This window comes from Rhinolophus hipposideros (assembly GCF_964194185.1).
Source record: "Rhinolophus hipposideros genome assembly, chromosome: 7".
In the NCBI taxonomy this organism is placed as follows: Eukaryota; Metazoa; Chordata; class Mammalia; order Chiroptera; family Rhinolophidae; genus Rhinolophus; species Rhinolophus hipposideros.
In genome coordinates, this window is record NC_138053.1 from 76,570,298 (window position 1) to 76,589,267 (window position 18,970).

Consider the following 18,970-nt stretch of genomic DNA (forward strand, 5'->3'; position numbering starts at 1 on the left):
TTTCTAGGCATAACTTTTATTTAGTACTTATATAGAACCACGTCTAATTATTTTTATAAATTAGAAAACAATCAACCATGCCCTATGCATACTTATATAATTAAAAGTAAAAAAAATGCAATATTTAATATAAATTTCTATACTCTATATACACCGCAGAAAAAAATTTATAATGAATAATGTGTTTCTCAAAATGATTTTTCAAATAAGAAAAGTTTTCAAGATTTCCAAACGCCCATGCTTTCTGGTGTTTTCTTATTAAAATCTGCTACTGTCAGTTCTTGATTATCTGCGCTAGATCGATGGGATAGAATGTGAAAAATCAAATTCTAAACTTTTTGTTCTAAAGATATTATAAAAACACAAGAATTCTTTTATATGCTGGTAGTTTTTCTTCAGGCTTACTAGAAAACAGATCTTTATCAATACACAATCAGTCCCAAAAATTAAGATAAAAACAATTATTTTACAGAACAGTCTTGAAAGCAATCTAATGCTACATACCAGATTAACATATTCAATCACTCAGGAATACTATGATAATTATGATAATGATGATTATTACCTACGACAACAAAGACAATAATGCTGACCACAGCAGTGAACAGTATTTTTTACTCGGTGATTAGTGATTTCAGAGCATTTAATCTTCATGTCTACTCTCTATACTGCTGTTCGGTCCTTTCAGCTCTCTTTTAAAAAGTAGTATTTAATGACTTCGTACTGTATAAAGCATTAAGTCCAAGTTCCTTAGTATGGCTTATAAAGTGCTTGAACTGCCTCTGACTCTTTCAAGCCAATTTCGTATTGCTCTACTCATAAACCAGTGGTTCTTACGAGGGATGATTTAACTCCTCAGGAGACATTTGTCAGTGTCTGGCGAAAATTTTTGCTGTCATCCATCTAAGGAAGGGTGCTGCTTTTGGCATTTGATAGGCAGAGATTGGGGATGCTGCTAAGCATGTTACAATGTACAGGACAGGCCTGTGTAACAAAGTATTATCTGGCCAAAAATGTCAATAGCACTAAGACTGAAAAATCCTGCTTTAGACATTTACGTTTGAGAATCACTGGACTTCTTTAAGTCTCCTAAACGTATACTGTTATTTCACCCATCTAAGCTATTCCTCATGCTGTTCTAACTGAATTTGCCTCTCTTTTATTTGATCTTTAAAATAAAAAGTTAGACAGAAATGATGAATAAATATATAATGGCTATCATACAATGGAGTTCTTCATTGTACTTGGCCTTTGCTATAATTACCTGAAGTTCCTTAAACTCCTCTTGCTGGTTGGTAATCTTGCAAGTGAAGTAAAAATTTCTTCCAAAATTAACTGCCTATGCTTTTCATACCTTGAGAATACCTGTTTAATAATTATAAGATTCCAAAATAAGTTATAATTATTTGAAAACAAAATGAAAATACTATAACATGTGATAAAAATCTGCCATTTAGAATGAAAATGTTTTCAACGTCTTCAATAGCAATGACTGAGGTAATTTACTCAACTTTTCTATCATTAATTGTAATAGTCTTATAGGAGTCAGAGTATACTAATTTCATTTAAAGGAGTATGTATGATATCTTGGGTATGGAAAGTAAGATGAGATTCAAATTTTAAACAACTCTGATTTTATTGTAAATACATAATTGCTAATTGAAATATTGTAAGTATTTAGAAAAGTTTAAAATCTAAGGCACACTAAAATAGTTCTTATGTTGAAATAACTATGGAAAACACGAGTCTACATTAATTATTTCAGGTTTGGATTTAATGATTATCAATATTATTTTTCTGGAGAGATAACTAAAAATATAAATTGATTATACTTACTGCAGTGACTAACTTAATGGCACACAACTGTAGTTCACTGACATTTTCTACAAAAAATGGTGTTATTCCCATTGATGATACCTGCATACACACATAAAAAGAAAAATTAGTGTACATCTCTAGCTGATTTCAGTAACATTCCACCTTATGAAATTCTAAAACATTCACAGTGCATTTACTTTTCTTTCAACAATCAGTATCTAGTCCTTTCTCTTCTCTAATTCTAAAACATTCACAGGGCATTTACTTTTCTCTCAACAATCGGTATCTAGTTCTTTCTCTTCTCTCTTTCATCCTCAAGCACATTACCACGTATCTTCTTTCATAGCTGCCATTTCTCAATCTCTACCTTTTGGATTAACAAATGCCAAGGAATACATATTTTAAAAAAAAAATTCTGCCATTCTGGATGAAAATATCCGAACATATTTTAAAAGAAAAGATAATTTATCTTTCAAAGAATCTAGAGTCTGGAATTTATACTACATTCATTCACCTGTCTTATGCACAAAATGTTTCTTTTTAAAATTTCACTGGAATTTCTTCAATTTAGATATACTCTGAATGGAAAAAAATAACACAGTGCTGGTATGATTATTGAGTGTGTAAGGCTACACTGAACTCACTAGTCTACAAACATACAAAAGGTTTTAAAAAAAACTTACCTGAAGAATTGTTGTGTCTGTAAGAAGTTGTATCTCTAGCAATTCTGATAAGCTGCTAACAATGTCACAAACTTTATTATAAAGCATTACTATTACTCTCTGCTTATGGGTGGAACATTTTGCCCGTTTTGCCTTTGAACTTAATAAGCCTCCTAAAATGAAAAAACAAAGTATAAACTTTTAATAATTTTTAATAAACAATAATAAAACTGTCTTCTAAATTAAGAGAACACACTTTTTTATTTCTACATAAAAATACAACCTGGTAAATAAAGTTGGTTATTTATTAAGAGAGAAAATTATTCTCTAGGCGTAGTCAGAAAGTAAATATTCTTATAATAGATAATGTACGGCACATTTAAGTGGCTCTTAAATTCTTGTATCTAAAATTTCACTACATCTTTATTTCCATTTTTTTTTAATTGGAGCAGGATAGTTAATATTATATTAACCTTAAATTTATTTGCAATTATTAAACAATCGGTAACTAAACATAGATTGTTCATGAATCAATTTTGTCCTCTCTTCTACCATGTACATGTTAAATATTTCATGGCTCATTTATAAAGGTTAGGAATAAGAGAAAAAATATATATTCTGAATGAGTCCATTTTGTAGGTAACTAATATTTTGGGTAAAGTTAAGTGATAAATATAACCAGAAATTAATATTATCTGGGATTTTCTCTGAACAGTAGAAATTACTTTATTATACGTTAATAGGAGCTAAAGAAATAAATGAACAAGTCTGGATTAACTAAAAGTTCTATATTCTAGTCAAATCAAAGCCAGTGTTTTTAACAATCTATGTAATTTAAGAATTTTGATGCCATTTTAAGTCACTGCATTCTGAGACATCCAACATGGTAAAATTATGTAACAGGTAGTTTTGATATTACACTCAAAAAGTATCAATACAAAAGGATACACCAACCTCCATGAGGATCTAATCTGTAAACAGGGTCATACTGAGGATAAAGTGTATTCTGCAAATGAAATTTAGTGTACTGTATAACTCTTTCGATTACATCCTCAATATATACAGCTTTTGGCATGTTTGGGGATGTCATAATGTTGATAGTTGTAAGACAGGCATCTGCTGATTTTGTAACTCTCTCCATAATAAGGTCTCTCCATAACCTTTCTTCTTCTTCAGTATCATTATTCTAAAAAACAGCACATTGTTAATGAAGTGGAAACACATTTATAGATTAAAATATAAAAAAATAAATTATGATATATTTGATTTTCACAGGTAGAAAACGTGGTAAGAGTTCTAATGTGTACGTTCTTTACAAAACATTAGGAATGAAGTACAATTACTGATATTACTTTAAGTAAGATAAAGTGGTACCTCGGTTTTCGAACGTAATCCGTTCTGGAAGACTGTTCGAGTTCTGAAACATTCGAAAACAGCCGACAGCTAGGCCTCAGGATCTTGCACTCAGCGGAAGCCGTGTGACAGGTTCAACTTCCGAGGCGTGTTCAAAAACCAAAGCATTTACTTCCAGGTTTATGGTGTTCATAAACCAAAATGTTCATCAACAGAGACGTTTGAAAACCGAGGTACTATTGTACTTGTTTCAATGTTTTCACATTAATACACCTTATTTCCTAATTTCACCACTAGATGACACTCCAGTGACAGTTATAGTTACCTTTATCTTCTGTGTACTTGATCTAAATCTAAGATTTTAGCTGAAGACTGTACTTACATACAAATAATTCTATTAAGGGTATAAACATTATAGTAAAAAAACTACAAAATCTGCTCACTGCTGTAAGAACTAAGCAAAAATTAACAATGAAAGATAGAGCCTTATTTAAAATTAATAAAATGTTACTGATTCAATCATTCTTAATACATATTTTTCAAAAACACTGTATTTTTGAAATGGAGATTAAAAGGCAATGATTACACAGACTACTGAAAACACATTTTGTAAAATGGGTAAATCAACAACTAACTGAGGACTGCATTTTAATTTATACATGGGTAGCCTGCATTACTATTGTGAAGGGCGCTTTTAATATTACTTATAAAATAAAAACCCCATATGAAATATCAACTTCATATTCTAGGAATACCTTCATATGAAGGTTATTCAAAGCTTATACACTGGGAAATGGACTAAATAAAAGCATATTATATATTAAGCAGAGAGGGGCTTTCTAATCACTAATGCCTAAAAATTCGATTACATTTTTTCTAAACCTCTAGTTTTCTTACATTTTATGTTTACATACCTACAAAAAAAATAAGGTAAAGTAGCTTTTCTTTGATATTAAAATTGGTGGTTAGAAGAGTCAGTTGAGGAGGCTCATCATTTATGCCAAATGTTAAAGACTGTCTGCAACACATTAAATAGTGCTAAGGTTTTCAGGAATGAAAATAATTTCATTAAGACTAAATCAGCTAGCTCTCTAGAATGCTAGATTCTTGATATTTATAACAATTTCTCGCCGAAGTATTTTAAATAAACCATGTAAAGATGGAGCATACTGCCACTACAGATTTCTCTAAGCCTTTTATTTCTATTACATGATTCAAAAATGACTTTAGAGGGGGCATTGGAAAAACATGAGTATACTTGATAAGCCACTGAAATACCACCTGAGATTATTTTTCTACAGTTTTTATTCCATGTAGATCACTTAGCAATCCTATGGCTTCTGCAAACATCAAGAATATTTCCCTGAGATAAAATCCAGTGCATGTACTAAATATACATAGTATATACTTACATATGAGAATGAAAGTATATATATCAAAAGTGTTAACAATTTTTTGCTGGATAGGAATGTGGACCTCGTATTTTCAAAAAATTTTACAATAAATATACTGCTTTTTAAATCAGGCTTTTAAAAATAAAGAAAATTTATTAACTCAGAACTTTCCCAAATTTTTATCTCTTATATTTATTAAATGCCTATAAGCACTAGTGTTTGTATTTATTAACGATAGAGATACCAAGATCAATTTGAGTGCATATGATGTTGAATGTCTGCTACAATGCTAGGAAGGCAGATCCCAGGCAATTTAATCAGTTCATAATCATTACCATGTTGCTACTGCTTTTGATATAAATGTACTAAAATTTAACAAAGGTTCCAGTTGACATTTATTGAGAACTTAGAATGTTCCAGACACTGGTAAGCACTTTACATGAATTCACTTACATATTTAATTCTTTTTTTTTTTTTTTCTTATTTAATTCTTTAAATAACCACTTGGGCTAGGTATAAAAATGGCATATAAGAATTAATATTTAGGGATAATTAGGAAACCAGCATAAGACTTCTGTTTTTCCAGGGAATGGCAAGAAAAAGAATGATTACCTACTATCATTTCATAAATGAAAGGACGTTTTAAACACACTCATACACTACACAAGAAGAGCACAATGTAAGATTAAAGAATAGTCCTTTAAATTAAATGAATTTACATCTGTCATTCTTTGTCAAAGCTGTGAATTGACAATGTGTAAAATTAATTTTGAATTGCTAATTCTAGAAGCAATGCTAATGAATGTAACTAGTAAGTGATAACAAGGTCAAATTAATGAAATTTGGAATTTTCCCTATAAATCAAAGTTCTTTATAAAAAAAAAATTTAAATATTAACAATAACAAAGGTAAAATTAACACCATGGATCTTAAACTTACATGATTCAACAAAGTGGAAAGCTTTGAACCATCTTGAATATTCTTCTCCAAGATATTTAGGACTTTCACAGTTTTGTCAGTGGAAAGCTAAAACAGCAACATAAATTCTTTTATTAATTATTTTACTACTCTTGAAGGACAAATCATTATCTCCACATTACAGACTAGGAAACTAGAGTAGACAATTTTGTGCAAGAGGGAGCCCAGTTAGAAGAATAGGAGAGAGGAATCTTCTTGAAATCGTATTTGCATAGCAACTATGCAGTAGTTTAGGGGGTGAATAGTGGTTCATAAAGATTACTGGAAGCAATCCCTTGATGCATTATTGTTTGAAGTTATTATCAATGAAAAAACATTCTGCTATTCCATTAGTGCAATGAGACTACTTAGCAACAGAGAGCTCGTAGGAAGACAACTCAACAACTTATTATAAAGCCTAAAGCAATGAGCCTATGTACTTAATATGTTGAAACCATAGCTTTACTCTTTCACCACTGTAAATGACTAAAGCAAATGTCAAAGAAAAATTTAGTTTATTTCTGCATTTAAATAATCTAAACATTTGCAACAATGAAAAAATTAAAAAGTGAAAAGAATCTAGGCCCATTCCTCTTTCAATGCAGTATGATTTTCTTTATAATAATTTGCAGAATATTTCGATTCAAGGTTTTTTTAAAAAACAATTCAGTTAGATTCTTAGAAGCAATCATGAATTTTTTTTGCATTATTTCTTGATACAAACTTTGCAATTTACCTTGAACACTTTAATTTCAAACATCAGATATTAACTAATTCATATATTTTACTTTAGTGATATACCTTATCCATTATACCCATTGCTTTAATTTTAGCAGATTCACTGCCGAGTTCATTAAGCTGATGTTTTCCTAAGAGCAGTTCCTGAGGAATTTCATCATCATCACCTGAAAACAAACACCAACAGTTTAGGTAAAAAAAAGACGCAGTTCAAAATAGTAAGCTTACCTTTTTAATAAAATTTCCAGACACACAAACACATGTAAACAAACTAAACGAACAACAACATTCTGTAAAACTCAAGCAAAGCCTGGAAAGAGGACAGTGATTATAGTGAAGAGTTCTGACTAAGATGGGAAGAGGAAATAGGTATCTTTACTATTTTAGATACACTGCTGCCCCTTCTCAATCAAGCTCTCTGCCCTAGGAGGCTGACCTGTAAGGACCACATCAACAGTCTCCCATGCCCTCTGGCTTCTGTTTGGGTTTAACCAGTGGGGAGCCCTGTCAGAAGATCAAAGAGGAGACTGAGGTCAGGAGACTTACATTGTTGACTCCTTCCTTGCAAGGTCTCTTCAGGCTGCCTATGTCTTCTGATCAAAAGGTTACTGCTTTTTTCAAGGCAGCCACCTGAAAGCTTTTTCCCTCGTAATACTGAGTTCTGGTAAGTTTTCTTTATACATGTTCCTTTGGTTGTAGAGATAGTAACACTTCCATGCCTGTTAACTCTGGTGTCTGGCACTATTCTGCCCCTACTTTTGTAATTGGTCTCCTTGTAAATACTCCTCCTCAAATTTTCCTAATGTGAAAGTGCCATCTGCCTTCCTGTTGGGATCTTAAATGACACAGAAGACCATTTCTCAGCACAGAATTGGAAAGTTTTAGAAATGATGAAACTGATACTCCAAATAATGGGGAAACAACATTAAGGATACTTGGGCAAGTAACCCTCACAAAACAAGTACTTTCAAAATAATGGGTAATGTACCTTTTGAGGTACTTTCAAACAGATATATCAAAATTATTATATGCCATATGATTTTTGTATAAATAAGGTACTAGTGTTTGTACCAGCTGAAGGTGGCATAAAATTGTTGAGGAGCTCTAAACATTATAAGCAGTATTTTTATAAACCTAATATCTTATATTTATAGATATGATCTTTACATATTATTGTAAAAGAAATATATGAATATTACATTAATTCTATTGCATTAGAATTGGTTTACTAGTTTATTTTCCATATTAGATTATGTATTACAGCAGGTCTTTGAATCACTTCATTTAATTCAACATGGTTTCATTATAACGCTGGAAAAAAAAAATTGATTCCCAGCCGGGTCCACTGTCTGTGTGCTTTTGCACGTTTCTCCCCATGTCTATGTGGGTTTTCTCCAGGTACTAGGGTTCTTCCCACAACTCAAAGACGTGCCTGTTAGGTTAACTGGTGAGCCCTATAATGGAAGGGTATCTTGTCCACAGTTGGTCCTGCCTGGAGCCCTGTAATGCTGGGACAGGCCACCCATGACCTCAAACTAGAATAAGCAGGTTGGAAAATAATTATCCTTTTTTTTTTTTTTGAAATCTTTCTTAAATGTATGTATAGCTCACATTTATTTTAATGTTTAACATTATAAGCATTTTGGGTCTTTAATCAGAAATTTGGTGATGTTTCTGTGACCAGAAATATGTCGTACGATTTTAATTCTTGTTTCTATCAATTAGCATACGGTAAAATTGCTTCCATAACATTGCTCCTGAAGTCGGAGTTTCCAAAAGGACGACTTTAAGTGAGGACTTACTGTATGTAGTAAAAGGCAGGGCGTGGGTATATCTCTTTGCATCTCTAGCAGTTAACATACTATTGACAAACAGTAATAATTCAATCAATATTGGCTATTAGAATAAATGAATAGAAGGATGGGTTCCTATTTCTGCTCATTAGTACCTTCCTTATTATAAGGTCTATTCGATTCTTGTCTGCATAAAGTCTTCCTTAATTACTCTAACCTGTGGTAGCTGCACTCTCAGGATTCTTTTTAAAACTTCATTTCTATACTAAAGTTTTCAGTTTCTTGATAACATAAACTTGATTCCACAACTAGATTTTCAATTTCTTGGGAGCACAGACCATGCCTTTTTTTCCACTAGAGTTAACTGGCAGAAAGCTAGACACATAGGTAAATAAACATTAATACATTTTATACTGACATTATATTTAGAGGTAAATAAACACATTTTAAAATTATTTTACCAAATGCAGTAAAATCCATATCTTCTAAATTATCCAAAATATTCTCTATTGAGGCTGTGAATCTCTTAAAAGTTGAAGAATCCATCATTTCTGCAATAGAGGGAAAAAAAAGCATATCATTATTTCAAATAGAAAATGGAAATTGAAGAATATCACAAACTAAAGATAAACTAAAATGTTACCTTCAGGTGTTAGTTTTGGTTCATAAGCTTTCCTCTTCTTCTGTTTTTCTTTTTTCTTCATTTTTCTAGCAACTAAAATGAACAAAAAGAAATACTGAAATGCAGGAATGACAACTAAAAATATTTTTATTTGTGTTTATAGTTTCTTCCTGAACATTAATTAACTACTTAATAATCACTGCCAATCCAAACTAAATATATACTTGGGTCTTAATTAAAAATTAGGAGTTGTTAATTAACTCATAAAAATTTCAAATATTCTTCAAAGTTAAAGCCCTAAATTTAAATTGGCTTATGTAAGAAATCCGTTGACACTGATGAATTACCCTCACTAAGGCTGGGAGGAGGAGAATAATCTTCCATGTCAGAATCTGATGGACTTCGGTTTCGATAACGACCACCACCCGAACTCCTTCTTCCTTCATGAGAATGGCCACTTCTCCTATGATCCCCAGAGCTTCTTCTGTCACGCTCTTCATATTCCCAAGCTTTATCATCATCTTTTTTATGTCGTTTCCTAGAGGCTAGAAGCAAATCCCCATGACAAATAATTTACCTCATTTAAAAAGACTATTAAAACTTGTACTTAACAAATGAACCACATGGGGAGAAAAAAATCTACATTGTATGGGACTAGGAAATTTTGAGTCATTCTGTTTAACCAAAAATATAAATACTGGGGGTGCCAAAAAAAATGTATACACATGACTTGTATTCACCTTTTGTTATTGGTATATATTGACTATTACAATTTTAATATTTTCCCTTCTTAAAATGTATATATATATTTTTGGCACCCTCTGTATAGTATAGAAATGGTATCATTTATTTTAGCATTACCTATTTAGATTTAAAGATTTTTCATGAATTCAGTTTGCTAATAAATATAGATATGAATGTTCTGACAATTAAACCACAGTGCTCATTTCAAAGAGGTATTCAGTGTCAGTAGAGATAGTATCTAAACTTTAGGATAAACTAAAGCATGTAAAACAATCTTTACCTAGGATTTGGATTGAAAACAGAAACACCTTAAAGCATTTGGATTATTGATGGGGGCACGGTTTGGAGGAAAAGTAAACTTTCGAGACAGTGTTACAGAATATGTGAAACCGTATACGATCAATTAACAGCCAAGTTAATCCCACAATTTAGTTCTAAATTCAGTAAGACTCTGATAACCTAACATCACAAGCCTACAGAGATAGAATAAAACTGTATAGTTGTAAATACTCATATATTGAATTCAATTATCCAACACGCTTGCTGAAACCCAAGAAGAAAAGCTTTTAAGCTTATGCATGCTACATAAGCATATTTATGTAAGTTACCTTGAATCCTTTCCCCATCATTCCAGAGGTCTAAATATTCTGCTAAGTCACCAGTACTGGCAGAAGCCTTTGGACAGAACTAGCAAACATTTCATCTGACACATCAACTCTGATCAACTGGTAATAGTTGCCTAGAGCATTATGTTGAGAATAATTCTGAGCCCCGAGACAAAGTATCATATTTCAGCAAGAAAGACTGATTAGCAATGTCTGTCCATTGAGAGCTGGAGGGCAGTATAAATGACAAATATTTATCATACCTGCTCTGGGGTGTAGCACCACCAAGTTAAAACCAGGATAGAGAACTGATGTGTCCTACTTGGGATCATATACTGGTTGTTATAGTGACCACTTGCTGCTGACAATGACATACTTTCTAGTCAGCTGATGTAAATGTGACTCCCATGCTTTCTTGTGTCTGGCTTCGATTCTGATTCCCTAATTATGATCAAAACCCAAATACGAAACTTTTGCTTGAATCCCCTACCTGGCTTAGGTTTAAAGGACGCAAACCTTTGGCCCATGCACTCTATGCTTGTGCCCGTGTCTTTCTCTATGGACGATCAATGTCTATACCTTGGCTGATCCCACTCTTATAAGCTGCCCCAGCTATTCCAAATCAAAAATCTAGTTTGGCTTCTTTCTGGATCCTTCTGCCCAATCTACTAACAGTATGACAAAACAGATAATTTTGTTTCCTCTTTTTTGTGGTCACAGGCTTGGCAGAGCAAGACAGTTCATTTAAAAGGACAAATGTAAATGGATATAGTTAAATCTTCAACGATTTTCTTCATAATTAGGCATGAATTTGACTATAAAATAGATGAGGGAGAAGAGGGAGAATTTCCCCTGTTTATGATTAGGGTATGCCCCGGTATATTCTTTTACTGAGGAGCTGCCTTATATATATAAATGTAAGTAGGTGTGTGTGGTGTGTGTGTGTATGTGTATGTGTGCGTGAGAGAGAGAGAGAGAGAGAGAGAGAGAGAGAGAGAGAGAGAGAGAGAGAGAGAGAAACAGGTCATTATGGATAGCATTCACTAAGTGTTTTTTCAACAAGTACTGAAATACCTACCAAATATGAGGAATGACAACTAACAAGCAAACTTGTTCACAAAGTAGTATTCTATAACCCCAAATATAACCTACTTAATCTTTTTGAATTTTAATTAATTTCATAAGAAACCCATTTCAAACATTCAACTCTACAAGTAGAAAATGCTTGAAAAATCTTATAATTGTTAGCAAGTACATACAATATGTATAGGTGGTAATTTTTTTAGGCTGTGGAGGACTTTTGTTGCAAATTAATTAAACTTTAGGCTAAAAATGGGAAATTGAAACTCAGGATGAAAATGGGATGGAAATAAGGAAAAAAAACCCCAACTTCTAATGCTACATTGTGTGTTGCAACAAGGCTATCAGGATCCCAATTCATTATGACTAGTCTGTTCTTTCTCTGTTTCTCTCATTACCCTGGCAGTAGTGTAGGAGTTCAGTAGTACATAAAATACGACTTGGGTATTTTCCACCCTCCCTTTCCAAACTTCATCTATATCTTTCTTTAGCTTCTTATCTCCCCTCCTCCTTCTCCAGACCTAATATTTGTGCTACGGCTATCCAAATCTTTCAAAATTACCCCTCCATCCTTCCCTCTCTCCTTCAACTAAACTATTGCCTTAGTTTTAGATTTTTGGGAGACCAATTTGATTAAACTGCAGTTAAACTGTAGGTTTCAAAAAGTCTCTCTCAAAGCAGCATAAGCTTGTTACTCATGTGATCATAATACTTTTATATTTTGTATTGTACTGTATTTTCACTATATTGCTTTTCTTGTGGCATAATAACAATTTGGTTGTTTGTCAATTATCAACTAGAATTCTTTCATCACTCAAATCAGTAGGCTCAGAGTTGACTTTTCTATATTTACCCGTATAGAAATAAACCAAGAAAAACAGGAAACTACTCTGAGGTCTTTTGAAAAACCCAGAGAAACTCCCCTTTTTCCTAGCAGGGGTTGAAGCTCAGGTACTCTAATATTAGCTTTCAGTATACTTGGTTCTATATATACTTGATATAATGGTTCCATGGTTTTAACGTGAAGCTACATGCTCCCGTAAGATGAGACAACAGCTCTCGTAATAGAAAGCAAGAAAGAAATAGTGGCTGCATTGATGACAGCGAGGCATTTGTGGTTCTCTCCCCTATTTTACCTTTCATGGGCATTTCTCATTATGCTATCCTTTCTATTTAACTGAGGTAGCTTCAGAACTCTCATCAGCTTAGCAATGCAGGCAGCCACTCTCCATTAACAGGAGTTGAAGTGCAATTTGAAGTAAATCTGCAATTAAGAAACTTCTTCTAAGCTATTCCCTTTAGAAATGAGTGATATATTTGGGGGGAGGGAGGAAAAGTGAAAGACAGGTGTACATATAGAGAGGGGAGTGAGTTTCTGAGCCACCAGATCTGCTTTCTCCTCTCCCTTTCCAGAGCATATGTTCCCACATGACCAGAATGTTTGATTTTAATAAAAAAGTATTGACTTCACCCACTGAAATATAAATACATCTCATGGTAATACAAATAATAACAATTATACATATAATTAAATGTCAGATTAACTTTGCTATATGTTTTATTTCAATTTTAAAACTTTGTTCATATTTGTTCAGTATTCATAGTCTACTGCTCACAGCTCAAGAGCTCACAATTTTAAGACGATCAGAGTAAATGAACATTGATTAAAAACTTTGGAGGAGGTGAAGGGCGTCCATCACAATACACATTTTAAAATGGCAGCATGCATCTGTCCTTCCTGCCCTTGCTTGTCACACCTCACTCTATGGACACTAGGTGGAAAAGGTAGAACACACTGGTGGTCTTCCCACTTCTTTTGGTCATAATGACTAAGTCAGTTGGCACACAAGTGAAGATCTCCCATAGTCTGTTTCCACTGAATGCCGTTTAAGTCAAACAAGGTTGCTGACCCCTCTTGGCTAGGCTCAATTCTCTTGCTCCAGAAGAAGGAAGATAGGGATAAAAGAGAAGAACTTTTTCAGTGGATCAGTAGGAAGACAGGCGAGGTATAGCAAGTCTAGTGCAAAGACAGGTGATCACAGTGTTGTAGAGAGGTAGCTGTGTAGTGAAGAAGCCAGCTCTGGAAAACAGTGAAACAAGGGAGGAATTCCAGGACACAGCTGGGCAAAAAGGAGAAGCCAGGTCCAAACCACAGATAATTGGCAATGTGGCTAATTCATTCATAATTTAGTGATAGTATGGTTTTAAATATTTTTTTTCACCTGGCTATCTCCTATGTGTCCTTCAAGACTCAAATCAAGTGTCACCTCTTCCAGTAAGCGTTTCCTGAACCCCCAATATGATTTTTGATGCCAATCCAATGTGCTCCCACAGCACCCTGGATTTACTACTATCACTGTACTTTTCTCAATGTATTACAATTGTTTACATTTTCCCCCATTAGAATGAAAGCTCTTCAAAGACGGGCCACATCTTATTTGTATTTTTATTCTCAATGCTCAGCATTAGTAGGAGCTCAATAATGTTTGCTAAATACACATAGACATACGAGTGCTATTTGATGCTAATCGTAGATCAACAAAATTTTGATTCTCGGTGCCAACTGATCTCAACTTTCACATATTTTTTAAGTACAAAGAAAAAAACTTGCTATATTATTTAGAATTAAGATCACTGTATGCTTGCTAAACCAAAAAATTATAAATGAGACAAACACATCAATCTGCTTTTTAATTCTAAAGTAATAATAAAGTTAGGTGATACTTACATTCAAAAGCTTCATCACTATCATTATCTTCATCTGAACTGATTTCAGCATATTTTGGCTTTTCATTAACTGTGCTACGCTTGCGTTTATTCATTTTCACACGTTCACAAAGTGGCATGGTAGATTCAATTTCTGCCAGGAGTTCAGGGGGTAATTCTTTTAACACTGATTGATCTATACTACCTATTAATGAAAGGTAAGAAAAAAATTTCAATCTGAAGATAAAAAGGAAATTTTAACTAAATTAGCATAATGAAAATAAAATATATATTTATATGAGTATTCTAAGTCACCTTGGCATTTTAAGAAAACACATTCATATTTACAACCAGAAGTCTTAACCCTAACCTAATAATGCAGTTTTTATACATACATCATTACGTAACAACTTTAAAAACATGGTAATAATGGGCAGTTATATTGTCCATTTTTGATAAAATGCCTTCATCTGCCTGCACTGACTAAATACTTTCTGAAATTAGAGATCCACTGGTATTATCAAGTATATTTATAGTAGGGGGTACATCTCATATTCTTGGTAGCACCCAAATTTGTTTCATAGATATCTGAAGCAATTAGTTTTAAAGTGATACTATCCCTCAGAACAAATGAGAAGAACTGGAGGACACTTTTCAAGTCCTTTTCTTCCTCTATGATCTTGGTGGTTGTGTAAGGTGGCTGGGACAAGAGTTCTGTATGCTTTTACCTACCAATGTCTATCTGAGAGGAATGATAATGCTGTTAGCATTACGGAGAATTTCCCCAAACAGATAAACCAATATATGCATTTAACTGAAAATAATAGAAACATGAAAGGTAGAATAAATAAAACAAAAATATTTAAAATATAAATGTCTATAACTGAAAATAGCAAATTCAAGTCTAAGTTCATATTTTCCCATGAAAGAAGGCAGGATGAAAATATATCAACATAATAAAAATTATTAACATAACACTACCTAATCCTACACACATATACAACATACAAACAGTTGTTATGAAGAAATAAATTATTAACATCCTCTTGAGAGCTAAAAAATAAAGAAATAGTAAAAGCTATTTTTTAGGATAATTTGTCCTTATGACTATTGAAGATGACAATTTTAACTAACTTACTTACCCCTGTAAATCTTTGAATGGAAGTATAAAAATGATATCTTGCCTGATGAATTTTAGGAATTGGGAGCAAAGAATACCATTCTGGTTTATAGCAGGAAATATTAGTAACTATAATCAACATTAACATTATAGCATTCAAATGATTAATAGTGCTTATGTAAAGAATAAAAATAAATCATGACAAAAATAAATGGGTACTGATTAAGACAATTTCAAAGACTCAAGAATATATAATACTAAAAATTTAAGAATATAAAACAAATTATGAATCTCAATGGAAAAATAATCCTTTTTTATTTCTTCATGAAACTTGTATTCAATATCACGAAGCAGTTATTTCAGTAACTTTTAGTCTTCCAGCCTTTTAACAACATGCATAGCAGCAATTTTACCCAACAAAGATGTAATAATTGTGAGTGATAATATTCCAAAAACTCCACTGCTGAGAATCCTGACATGCTAATGTTGTGTTTAACCTATCTGTGTAATTTTCAAATCATGTGACATTTCTTTGTACTAGCTTTCTTAATTTAACTGTATTTTATCAGTAAGGTCCACTTTTTAGAATATTGGTAGAGGTAAAAAAAAAAATCAACTTTAGCTTTGGATTGTCAGTATATTCAGCTTCAAGGTAAATACACAATGCATCCAATTTAAAGCCCTTAAATTTATAGGTTTGATTACCTATAATTATGTGGGTTTTTTTGATGGAAGGATCATGTCTTCTAGGATATATCTTTCCTTTTCCACATGACATATAATATGAAGTATATGGGTATGATTAAAAAAATACAGTGAATGTTTCAATTAAAAAATTTTTATTACAATAAAAGACATTGCTATCAGTCCCCCTCTAAATACTCCCCCTTGCTTTCATCACACTTATCCCATCGTTCTTGCCACTTCCTGAAACAGTTCTGGAAGTCTTCTTTTGTGAGTGTCTTTAGTTGTGCTGTCATGGCTACCTCAATGTCCTGAATTAATTCAAAACGTTTTCTGTCATGGTCATTTTGACTTTAGGGAAGAGCTAAATGTCACAAAGTGTCAGATTTGGTGTGGAGGAGGACACACCATGTTTTTATTTGACAGAAATTGCTGTACCAGAAGCGATGTGTGACATGGAGCGTTGTCATGATGGAGAATGAAGTAAAGACACTCATGAAATACGACGCCCAGAACTGCTTTAGAAAGTGGCAAGAATGATGGGATAAATGTGTTCGAAGTGAGGGTGAATATTTTGAGGGAGATTAATGGCAATGTGTCTTTTACTGTAATAAATTTTTTTTTTAAACATTCACATGTTTTGATCATACCTTGGATGTATATATATGGTCAATAAAAGCTTTCTGATTACCTGACTCTCTGGTTCAGTTCTTATGTTTACTTATAGATACACTTCCTGAAGTTTCTGAATTGCTGTATTTTATAGACAAACGAAAAATTTCCAAAACAGTTTTCTAAATTCAAATTCTTTTTTGTGCTACTTGAAACATTATAATCTTTTTGGTTTATAAATATGGATAATCCAAAGTATTTGACTTTTAGTTCATCATGAGAATTTTTTAAAAACAGATTACGTAATCAATTATACTCTGCTTAGATTAAATTTTCATTCACAAAGACATACTGACTTCATACTAATATCCCAGCATTAAAAATATCCTTCAGATAAATGTACAATAGATAATCAAGGGTTAGATATGTATAGGTACTTGCACTCTCTCTACAGTGGTTTATTGTATCTCCAGAGCAAGGACTCTGCTCTCTCTTTCTTAAAAAAATTCCTCACAATAGCCACAGAAAATTTATGTCTTCTATTTGATAAGGCAGGCATCACACTTTATTTAGTTTATTAATTGTAGATTACCATTTCTATTCCCTAAATTAAAAAGAATACTATCAGATTCAGGAGCTATACTATTCTGTAGATCATTTTAACCTCTGTACAATGCTGAAAGTTACAACGTAATTCACAGACCAAATATTTCATTTCTGATGATGACCCCACTTAAAAAAATTCAGCAATGGTTAATGTCTCTCACTCAACTGATTTTGTTTGTCTCAATATACTGTCTATTCCACAGGTTTATGCATTTTCTGAATTAACAAAATCCTTTCTTCCTTTTTATAAAACTCTTTATAATTTGACTCAGCCAGTTCCCTTGACTACAAAGGGTAAAAAATAAAATGCTTAACTTTTTTATATTCACACTCAAAATCTTCTAAATACATCATCAAGAATCAGGTAACTGACTCAGTTTCAATAGAAATGAATAAACAGAAAGTACTTCAAATGATCCCTACAACATATTTGGTTACATTCTTTACCCTAAATTAGGAAATAATCCTTTAAATGAAAACATGTCTCAGTATTGCTTAATACATAAATGATTTTAGAGATTACTGTTGTTTGCTATGCTATCTGTTCTTAAAAACTTCATTTTCTCCCTTCCCAATGTTTTTATTCTTTAAATCAGGTGTTTGAATTCCACAAAATTTTACGTTACTGGCTTGAGGGAAATGCCATTTAGTCAAAATTTTGTGAGGTACCTACCACACTTTCAGATTTTGTAGATATATGCTCCATTATAGTGCGCCTCCATTTTCTGGCACAAATAAGGCTAACGAATGCATTTAATTCTACACTTAATACATTTAATTCTAGATGTGCTTGCTGTATTTTAGCAATCATGAATTTCTAGTATAAATTACTCATACTAGCACATTTACAATACTATTAAAACCGTAAGTCACCAAAAGATTTAAAAGTCCCAAAAGTCACCGGTTTGACAAAAATGTATTTTGTTTGTTTGTTTAAATGGGGAAAAAATCCTGAAATTAAAATAAACCATAAAATAAAATTAACCTGAGTTAATGAACTGTTTAGGACCCAAGCTTCAATGGAAACCAGTCATGTTCAGAAATAAAGCAAGAAACTCACATAAACCCCAATTTTATAAGCCATAAAAAACATCTTAGGCAGGCATAATGTCGCTCAGTGACAATTCTTTCAATAACCTACCCGTATTACAGAGGAGTAGCCTCAAACGAATCTTTAACTTCAATCAGGGACAAAAAGAAAAAAATTCAGTAGTGTAGGTTGTCAATCTGCCCTTCTTGTGACCCTGAGTTATTATTATTTGAAGATACGTAACTTTTGGTGCAAATAGTTCCTAAATGCAAGCCATTTTCTTTATTTGAAGCCATGACAAGAAGAACATCCAGGAGTATAAATTGCTGATGACACAGCCCTGAAAAAGGGTAACGTTTGATAGGCAGAGACAAAAGGGGGCAACCTGAAGAGAAACTGAAAAATGTGGGGTTCAACTATGAGAACAGGACATTGAACGTTCCTTC

General features: G+C 32.6%; 1 protein-coding gene across 3 annotated transcripts in view; it reads right to left on the reverse strand.

Annotated features, from left to right (window-relative positions):
* Positions 1–18,970, reverse strand: part of NIPBL (NIPBL cohesin loading factor) — a 186,638-nt gene that overhangs the window by 47,358 nt on the left and 120,310 nt on the right. For all 3 annotated transcript variants that reach the window (XM_081054409.1, XM_081054410.1, XM_081054411.1), the window contains 10 exons: positions 14,495–14,677; positions 9,685–9,882; positions 9,359–9,430; positions 9,177–9,266; positions 6,986–7,089; positions 6,167–6,253; positions 3,435–3,666; positions 2,502–2,653; positions 1,837–1,917; positions 1,265–1,365 (listed from right to left, as the gene is read on the reverse strand). In XM_081054409.1, coding sequence (XP_080910535.1) covers positions 1,265–1,365; positions 1,837–1,917; positions 2,502–2,653; positions 3,435–3,666; positions 6,167–6,253; positions 6,986–7,089; positions 9,177–9,266; positions 9,359–9,430; positions 9,685–9,882; positions 14,495–14,677 — 1,300 coding nt within the window. The remainder of the gene's footprint in view (positions 1–1,264; positions 1,366–1,836; positions 1,918–2,501; positions 2,654–3,434; positions 3,667–6,166; positions 6,254–6,985; positions 7,090–9,176; positions 9,267–9,358; positions 9,431–9,684; positions 9,883–14,494; positions 14,678–18,970) is intronic.